The sequence below is a fragment of the Crocodylus porosus genome, unplaced genomic scaffold, assembly GCF_001723895.1.
Source record: "Crocodylus porosus isolate Cpor-Errol unplaced genomic scaffold, CroPor_comp1, whole genome shotgun sequence".
Lineage (NCBI taxonomy): Eukaryota > Metazoa > Chordata > Crocodylia > Crocodylidae > Crocodylus > Crocodylus porosus.
In genome coordinates, this window is record NW_017728929.1 from 9189644 (window position 1) to 9199741 (window position 10098).

At 45.9% G+C, this 10098-nt stretch overlaps 1 protein-coding gene across 2 annotated transcripts in view; it reads left to right on the forward strand.

Moving 5' to 3' along the window:
• Positions 1 to 10098, forward strand: part of THAP4 (THAP domain containing 4) — a 37152-nt gene that overhangs the window by 18621 nt on the left and 8433 nt on the right. For both annotated transcript variants that reach the window (XM_019543007.1, XM_019543008.1), the window contains 3 exons: positions 981 to 1140; positions 3140 to 3249; positions 4173 to 4276. In XM_019543007.1, coding sequence (XP_019398552.1) covers positions 981 to 1140; positions 3140 to 3249; positions 4173 to 4276 — 374 coding nt within the window. The remainder of the gene's footprint in view (positions 1 to 980; positions 1141 to 3139; positions 3250 to 4172; positions 4277 to 10098) is intronic.

Below are 10098 nucleotides of genomic sequence, written 5' to 3' on the forward strand. Positions count from 1 at the left end.
CATGAGTCCTTCTCTGCTGGATTCTCTCATGCCTCTGTGGCTTCCCTTGGGAGCACATTGGTGAGAGATTGAATAGGGAAATTCTGGGTCAGTGTAAACAGTAGTTATCTCTATTTTAGGTTCACCATTCTTATAATCTTTTCAGTAGGAACATGACCTGTAAAATATTCTGGCCTGCAGCCCCCTGCTTTGTACTGAAGCTGGAACTTGGTTGGTAAGAAGGTAAGGTCATCACTGTTTCAAGTACTGCAGAAGAGTGTATCCAGTCCTTTTGATCTCAGAAATCCTTCAGTCCTTCAGAAATCCTTTCCACCCCTGTTATGTTTGCATCCCCTCCAACAAGGTCACATCAGTCGTGGTGGTGGAAAGGGCTGTCACTCGTGCTTTCTTGTGAAGCTACATTTAAACTGGTTGTCAGAAGGATCCTTAATAGCACGGCTCCTGCTTCTTAGCCCTTACTAGAGAGCAAGGCTAGGCTTTTGAATCTTGAGTACCAGAAGTTGGGCTCCTAAATTTGATCTGATTTCTTTTTTTAGAAGCACTGAATCAGCTACACTATATACCAAGCCAAGAGGAACTTGCAGATGCTTAGCTCTTCTGAAAAATCACATAATTAGATGGGTAACTATATTTTAGTCCCTATCTTCAGGCCCTGAATTTTCAGTGTTCTGTTCATGATATTGCCAATCTGTATTGATGGGAGGAGCTTGAGGCTGGTCACTTCCATAGGTGCTGGGTGCAATTAAGTGTCATCTTAATTGCAAAGCTAAGAGGCAGCTTCATTCTCCACAGCTTTATCCTTTGTTCCTCGGTTTAGTTCATACTTTGTAGGTACCATTGATCGGGTCAAGGAGTAATGATGGCACACAGTAAATAGCAGAGAGGCTTTTTGGGGCTGACCTTTACTCTACACAGCTACCAAAGAAGACAAGTAAATCTGTGAATCCCAAGTTTTCTGATTCTTTCCTTCTCCTTCACAGAGACCCCCCAACTGAATCCTGTGATTGAGCCCCTCTCTTGGATGCTGGGCACCTGGCTTTCAGACCCCCCAGGAGATGGCACCTTCCCTACAATGAAGCCATTTCAGTACCTGGAAGAGGTGCACATCTCCCATGTTGGGCAGCCGATGCTAAACTTCTCGTAAGTCTAGAACTGTTTGTCTTAGCAGTAGCCTTGGGATTGGAGTGTGCCCAATTCCTAATGGGTTTGCCAGCTGCACATTAGAAAGTAATGTGAAAATTATTCACCCATCAGATGAGAGTATTTGATGGGCTCAGAGTCACTTGATTTTTTCAGAAACGGTGAACAGCCCAGACTCCACATGCCTGGGTGACGCACCTAATCATCAGCAGCTGTTCACCTGATGAAACATGCAGTTGTACTTCCTTGCAGTTGAACAATGAACAGTTATGTTACATTTAAATAGGAAAACAGATGTGTAGGCAGGATTAAGCACTCAGCCATGCCTCTGAGTATTGCATATGGTAGTGACCTGTCTTCTGCAAGCTACAACACATCAACAGAGTCCGTCCTTATGGGCCCCAGGGTGAAAAGTTTTGAGACCCCAGCAGTGTTAATTAATCATTGCTGCCACGTGGCAGACCCTGACATGTTCTTGGGTCCATTCTGTACTTGTACACTTAACATCTGGATTTCTGCTAGTTACAGAGAGCACTATACAGATTCCAGATACAGGCCCCTTCTGAGAAGAGGGGAGATTTCTGTGATCCATTGCAGACTGTGATGGAGATTTCAGTAGGTTTCTAGTCAGTGTGCATGTTAGAGTTGTGGGAAAGGACTACTGCTGATGTATGTCTGTAGAGTGCTGTCTGAATAGAGAGTCCCCAGAGTAGAAGTAGCAGCAGCTCAGAGGAAGGCTTGAATTCTCATTCAGAGAGATGAGGGATCAGAAATTCCATCCAGCTTCATGAGAGAGAGAAAGGAGCAATGGAAACAATGCTGCACTAGTCTGAGAATGCCTGATAATCAGGTGCCCACACTAACCTGGTAGTGCAATATCAGAGCAATCTATTGTATTTGCAGAGTAAGATTGTCCAAAACACAAGTCCTTGAGTTGATGGAGATTTGCATGTCTGTGAGCAGCCATGTTTGCAGCACTTTTGCACTAAGGGCAGTGATGGTCTGATCTGTGGTGCCTGTGGCAGGCTGGTATTTGGAGGAGGCATCCTGCCAGCCTTGCAAATGAAAAGAGAGGCACTATTATAATAACAGAGATTTGGTGGCCTAAGGAGGGAGATATGCAGCAAACCATGGCCGCAAAATCAGAGAAAGAACTGGATGTCCAAGGATTCCTCTCAAGCAGTTTTGTTGTATTGGAGGCTGAGTGGCAGATCCCAGGTCTGAGCATAAAAAATGAAATACAGCTATCATTATTAGCAGTGGATGAAATGTAATGTCCTTCACAGGTGTGGACCTGCCAGTGCTGAAGTGATAGCTACTGCTGCATGGTACACTGGTTACCTCTAGAGCTTGGGCATATTTTTTCATATTACTTTAATTGAAAGTTACCGTAGTGTAACTGTGAGCAACGCTGATTACTAGGGGTCTACTTAAATCGTGATTTTGCAGAAACCGCAAAATCTGGGATTATCTGCAAAATCAAAGCCAAAAATAAACTTAATAAAAATAAAATGCTGGCTCCCCAGTGGTCCTCGCTGCCACTATGGCCCAGCCTTGTAGCCTACCCGGGAGGGGAAGGCAGTGGCTGGCAGGGCAGCATGAAGGGTAGTGGAAAAGATGGTTGCTGCCCCCTTGTTTCATTCCAGGCCTCTCCATCAATTGTCAGTGAGGGGCAGGGCTGTGTGAAGGGCAGCCAGTAATCAAAATGGAGAGGAGAGGCCCAGGGGTGGGGGCAGCTGCCATCAGTCAGCACTGAGGAGTGTGGCCGCTGATGCACATTGTAAAATGTTCCTTGAATTTGCTCTTTATGCCTCAACCAACCCATGAAAAACTGTTATTAATGTAAGTCTAACTACAATTAAGGTAGACCCCTACTTTTGACACTGTGGTTGAACAAAGTACCAGTGTCTCTGAGATGAGGATGGGCTGACCTCCCCCTGTGTATTTGCTACCCTCATCACAAAGCTTTGGTAGTTTTAGCATCCCAATTTCCCAACAGGTTCAATGCCTTTCATCCAGATACCAGGAAGCCAATGCATCGTGAATGTGGATTCATCCGCCTCAAACCTGACACTAACAAGGTGGCCTTCATCAGTGCCCAGAATACAGGTACCAGCCCATTGCCTTCCCAGTTTGCTCTACTCTCTGTGAATTCTCTTGTGGAAGAAGGAAATGGTAGCACTCACCTAAGTTACAGAACGCTATTGGACATGTGTGAAGTTTTCACACCTGTATCTGTCCTGAAATTTTATATAAGTCATGGTGTAAGCACAGGTAGATGTACACTATGGTTCCAATTTCCTACTCCTAGAGTATGCCGTTTATTAAAGTGGCCAGGGTGCAGCACAGAGCTCATAACCATAGGGACATAGGGGCAGGGTAGCTTTTGGTCACCTTTGCACCCTCTATCCTGGGTATCTATGGTACCTTGGCATAACTCTTGGCATAGACATCCACATGGAAGCCTCCCTAAGTTCTCCTACAACTCGCAGCACTACCTAGGATTTCTGTCGTGCTACATATTATGGTCCTGTTCCTGACATGCCATTTGGTTATGTTCTTTAATTACCCAGGGTTAGGGCAAGTTCCTTGGAGGGCATCCTCATTGTCTTCTGGTTCTTCTAAAGACTGAAAAGAGGGGCCTTGGGGCACCTTTACATGACACCAGCCCTTTCACACAGTTTGAAGGCAGCAGAGTGGAGATGAGGACCTCACCAAAGTTATTAAAACTGAAAGGGTTTGAAAATCTGACTGTAAAAAATGCACCTAAAACTGTTCAGCATTTTTTCTGCAAGGCTTCTGTTTGTTCTTTGCCTGCCTCCTGGGTTATCAAGCCTAATGCAAGTAATTTGCCAGTGTGTCCAGGATTCCACTTATTAATTGCGGTATTTGACCTGGCAGATGTTGCTGGGGATAGTAGTGTTTAGTTGTACAAAATCAAGTACATAACTGTACAGAATCATAGTACATAACTGTAGCAGTTACCCTTTATATGTTGTTGTAACATTTAATAATTTTTCTTCTAATGCCAGGTCTTGTGGAGGTGGAAGAAGGAGAGGTGAATGGACAGGAGCTTTCTATAGCTTCTCACTCTATAGCCAGGATCTCCTTTGCCAAGAAGCCCCATGTGGAGCAGGTAAGCACCTTGAGGTTTCACAGCAAGCCACGGTGATGAAAGCCATTCTAACAAATTGTTGATCGGTAACAGCCCCCCTAGACTTCCAAATGAGGAGATGCAGAGAATAACATGCCTTCATTAAAAATTACCTTTGGAAGTTCTCCAAAGGATTGTCCAATTTTTCTTCTCCCTTCTTTATGATGGTCTCCAGGAGGTCTTTCAGAAATTGCAAGACCAGAAGAGGACCACTGTGACCGCTGGCTTGATCTTCTGTGTAATAGTGGCTGTGGAATAAATTAATTTTGTATTTGAACCAGAGCTTGTCTTTTAGAGAAAATATCTATCTTGTATTTACCATTCCTGTTTGATGCCCTTAAGCAGGGATTATCTTTCTTACTTTTGCAGGCCTGATTCTCAGTGATGCAAAGGTTTTTACATGTACTTTAAGGTCCTCTCTCCTGCTCTCCTAGCTTAAAGGGGCCTTCTCCTAAATATAATTATTAGTAATACATTATCTTTCCTCCCCACCTAGCTCAAAGGCAGCTGAAGCATGCAGTTAGGTTTAATTCAATGGAAGCTTGTGAAATGCATTAAGATACTTTGCAGGAAGGGGCTAGAGATGTGCTATGTTGCATTTTTTGTCACACATAACACTTTTGCTAGGGGGAATAGTAGAGGTTAGGGCGAGGATTCAGAGAGACCTAGACAAATTGGAGGATTGGACCAAAAGAAATCTCATGTAGTTCAGTAAGGATAAGCACAAAATCCTGCACTTGGCATGGAACAATTCCATGCACTAGTACAATCTGGGGATCAAGTGGCTAAGCAGCAGCTCTGCAAAAAAGGACTTGGGGTTTACAGTAGAAAATAAGCTGAACGTGAGCCAAGAGTGTGACCTTGTTGCAAAGAAGCTAAGGGTGTACTGGACTGCATTTGTTGGAGTGTTTCCAGCAGATCAAGGGACGTGATTCTTCACCTCTAGTCAGCACTGCCATATCTGTGTCCAGTTTTGGGTCCCCCACTATAGCAAGGATGTGGATAACTTGGAGTGAGTCCAGTGAAGATTAGTGAAAATGGTTAGAGGGCTAGGGAACATGATTTATGAGCTTATTCAGTTTGGAGAAGGAAGACTGAGTTGAATAACAGCCTTCAACTGCCTGAAGGCTGGTTCCAAAGAGGATGGATCTCAGCAGTGGCAGATAATGGGACAAAGAACAGTGGGCTCAAGTTGCACCAAGGGAATTTAAGGTTAGATACTAGGAAAAACTTTCTCACTAGGAGTGTAGTAAAGCACTGGAGCAGGTTACCAAGAGAAGTTGTGGAATCTCCATCCTTGGAGGTTTTGAAGACCTGGGTAGACAGAAAGTCTTGACTGGGATGATCTAGATGGGGATGGTCCTACTTTGAGCAGGGGGTTGGACTGGATGACATTGTGAGGTCCCTTCCAACCCTAATTTTCTGTGATTAAGGAACCAGACACTGCAGTGGTGGAGGCTGATATTTAGCTCACAAACACAGCACAACATTAACACAGGGAAACTTGCCAGTGCAACATATCCTTTAATCTCCATGCACACCCCACAAAGCCTCTGTTTTTAAGGTCTTATTTAAAATATCCTTGCACACTAAAATGCTTGATAGTCCATGTATCTACCCTGAGAAGGAAAAGAAATAGGTTGACTTAGAATTATTTGTTATTACTGGTGTCTCACAGCTGATGCAGTATGAAGGCACACAAATTGCTTGGGAGGTTTAGCAGGTTCAAGCACCTTGTGTCTGTGAGATACTTGACTGTCAGTCATTTCAGTTTGGCACTCTCATTTTGGCTTTAGGGCTCCAGTTACCTCTGGAATCTTCCCCCCCTTAATTTGCTTTCATTAATATTGGGGCGGGGGGGAGCTAGGGCCAGAAGATGTAGCTAGACAAATGTAAACTATGCAAAATAATTTGTACTGGTACAGTGGGGAGAACTACAAGTCCAAAAATAAAGCCTGTCTCCTTCAGAGTTTCATGATGGGCCTGTTCCAAAGTCTTGTAGGCATTTTTGTTGCTGCAGTTTTAACTTTGATGCAATTGGAATCAGGCCCTTAAGATGTGCACACAAATAATTGAAGCAAAATGCTAGCTACTTTTAAATACATTTCCAGATGGATTTTTCCTGAAGCTCCCCTATATCAGGGTTTCTTAAACTTTTTATTAGTGTGGGTCCCCAACTTAATTAAGAAATAATCTTTCCTCCTCTCATTCACAGTTAGACATGTTGAGAGTTGTACATGTTGGTTGGCTCCTTTCTTTCCTGGACACTCATGTTGCTGCTGGCCCTTATCCCACCAGTGATGGCTGGCAGCTCTGACCTCAGACAGCAATTCTTGTTTTCTCCGCTTTTGGTTATAGCAGTGCCTGCTTGGTGCAGCAGAGCTAACTACTTGTGGTTTCCAAACACTAGTGTCTGTATAAATAGCAAGTAAACAGGGGGGAGAAAAATAAGCATCTTGTGCCCCCTGCAGCATAATGTCTGCAGAAGTTTTCCTAAATGTTCCCTGCAACTTTGGATGCTGGGTTAATAGATGCTTACACCAGATCAGGACCAAAGTCAGTAGGATAATGAGAAGCTCTGGCTTCAGAACAAATGCAGTGTTGTGTTCATGCGTGTAAGTGTCAGAGAACTATTAATAAGTTCAAGCATAATTTCCCTTTTTAGGGACTGAATTGTGTGCATTAAGGGTGCTACAGACAACCTCTGATGCTTCAGCATGATTCTTAAACTAGAATTGGGTCTTGTTTAGTGTAAAACAAGTTTATTCTTTATCTTGGGACAATAGATTTTTAATATGTTTCCCCAGTAGTGCTTGTATAGAGGAGGCTTGTGGCACTTTGGAAGCAAAAACTGGTTTCTCAGTGTGCCATGAGTGGGGTGTGATTTTGTTTCCTCTGGGAAGTCTGCATACAGGTGTTGGCTGCTCCCATTTGCAACTGGTTTACTGCGTGTTGGGTTTCTTCCGTTCAGGAGGATAAGCTGCTAAACAATCCAGTCTCTGTTCCTCTATGCACCATTTGTAATGTAACAAATAAGCAGCCTCTCCTGTGACTTGCACAATGTGCAGTAGCAGGTGAGAGTTTGTCTTTGGGGATCCTTTAGCTGTTCTAAGTTTGAAGTGCCTTGCACAGGTTGGGGAACAATGGCTTCAGTGGTCTTTGTGGTCTGCCTTGGTGTCTGTCAGGGAAAGTCCCACATGTGGCCTCTCATGGGGAGACTATTTTTTTTCTCCCAGCCGCAGCCGCTTGCAGCCTGCGCGGGGCTGTCCCGAGCAGGCACAGGCAGCCCCTGTGGGCTGCAGTGCGGGACGCCAACCACAAGGCAGGCGAGGGGCCGCTTTTCTCTCACACACTCCACACCAGCTTGTAACCCACCCCCACTGCCAGCCTGGGCCCTGCACCAGCTCCGGGCTCGCCCCTTGGGACCACACATGGCGGCAGCAGCTGCAGTGCCCCTGCTTTCTGTGCCGGGCAGCATTTGCTGCTGCTGCCTGCCCAGAGCTTGCATGCTGGGCAGCCCACAGGTGGCGGTGGCAAACACTGCCTGGCGAGGCAAGCGCGGGGGCCACAGCTGCTCCCACCACAGAGCAACCCCAACAGGAAAGCATGGAGCTGGCATGGGGCCCAGGCTGGCATCAGTGGCAGGTTACCAGCTCGTTTCCTGATGCAGAACAACGTGCCAGGGCTGCGTGCTGCCTCCTGCCTGTACTGCAGGGCTGGGGGGGCACTGGGAGTGAGCAGGTGCGCAGGGCCCACACCGGTGTCCGGGGCCCAGAGCAGGGCGGCAGGAATACAGGTTCCTGGCCAGCAAGGGCTCTGTGGAGTTGGGCCAGCTCCCCCCTCTCCCTACTGGTGCAGCACAACCCGGCTCCGTGGACCCCTGCCAGCCTGTGCCGTGCTCTGGCCCCCACCGGCACGGGCCCTGAGACACTGGTCTCACGTTGGTGACCAGGGGGCAGGGTATCTGTCAAGGGGTGGGGCTACCCATGTGGCCCACAACAGCTTGCCAAAACTGGGTAAGCAGTCCTCCGCCCAAAATAATTGCCCGCCCCTGAAGTGTAAACTAAATCATTATGTGTCCCCCATGCCCAGAAGGGCTGAAAAGAATTCTCCCACAATTCACTGGGAGAGAATTATAGAGTGGCTCAGCTTTACTAAAACTCACAAAACCATGGGAGATACCACAGAAGTCCTAGTGATGTACACACAGGAGTGTGATCCCAGTGAAGATGCAGGAACTCGGTTGTTGTGAAATGTTGCTATTCACCAGGGCTAGGCTAACTGGGGTGTAGATCAGTAGGACTAATTCAGCACTGAAGACATGTCCTAAGTGTGGCAGAAACTGGGCAGGAGACAAAGCTTTAATCCCTGAGTTCTCAACTGGCCTAGGCCAGACACTGCTACAAAGGAGGCTTAGAACTGCCAGAAAGTGAGCTGAGGCTGCTGTGTGAGGAAGTTTGCACTGCAGGAGATATGCTACTACAACTAGGGCTCTGCTGTGAAGGAAATTTCTGCCAGACCCCTCTAACTAGAGCTAATAGGGTCAAGTTGTGAGGAAGCTGAGGCTGCTGGCATTAGCATTGGCATATTGAGGACGCTACTGGGAGTCCCATGTGCCTTTTGTGAAGTCACATTTGCAGAATAATGGCTGAGAAAGCAAGAAGCAAAGGTCAATAAACTGTCATCAAAAGGAGAGAAGAGCCCAATCTGTTGCATGCTTTTTACTGTGGTATCATGTTGATTATTATAACTGAATGGCTTTAGTACCCAAAAATGAGGGTGGTTAAAAAGATTCTATTTTTAAGAGGTGACCTCTAACTGGAGGAAGAACGGTTATGTTTGATTCCTGACTTGCAGGGATCAGAATTTTTCAGTGTGGCTTTAACTGCACTGCCTTGGTGCTGGCACAACATTGTAAAAAACTACAGGCCCAAATTTTTGCAGAGAAGAGAATGTGTGTGGTCTAATTTGCATGCTCAGGACTGTACCCAGAATTGTTGGTGTCTGCAGAAGCAGAGGCCAGAAGCTGGAAAGCTTGTCCGGACAAACATGAAGTTTCCTTTTGAGCATGATTTTCTTAAGGAGCTTCAGGCATCACTTTATTTTTTTTTCATTTTTAATGATTTGTACAGCTCATATCACCATGGCATCAGAGCTCTTAGTTACAGACATTTTAACTAACTTGCCGTATGTGGTTAGTCTCACCTGCTTGGTCTCATAGCTGCTGTCTGATATACTAGAAGCAGAATTGGGAAGGGGGAGAGAAGGAAGGAAATTGTCCTTGAAGGCAAACCAGATAAATGCCAGATTTACTTCATGGAAGCTTGTCTGACTCCAGCTCTGACAGTGGGCACAGGGATAGGAATTCTGGAGCTAAGATCAGATGAGGAAGCCCTTATTCACGTCTTGTGGTAGAAGGCAAGAGGGGTCCCTCAGAGAATTAGGTCATGCCAATCTTTATAAGGTCACCAATGCCTTGACTTGTACCTGGAAGAAAGAAAGAGAGAGGCACTGTAGAGATAAGCGTGAGTGTTACAGTCCGCTGGTTATTGACTGAGCTCCAAAGGCATGTGGTTGTAGCAGAAGCTTCAGCAGGTACAGACTTAAGTGTGAACCTTGTTATCAGAGTTTACCAGAAATGCAGCTGAGGCATGGATAGTGGTTACTAGGGCTAGCCTAGCTATGCCTGCTAAGAGTATGGAAATTTTTTTTTTTTTTCATAGACATTAGGGCTGGAAGGGACCTCGGGAGATCATCGAGTCCAGCCCCCTGCCCAAAGGGCAGGAAGTCCGCTGGGGTCATAG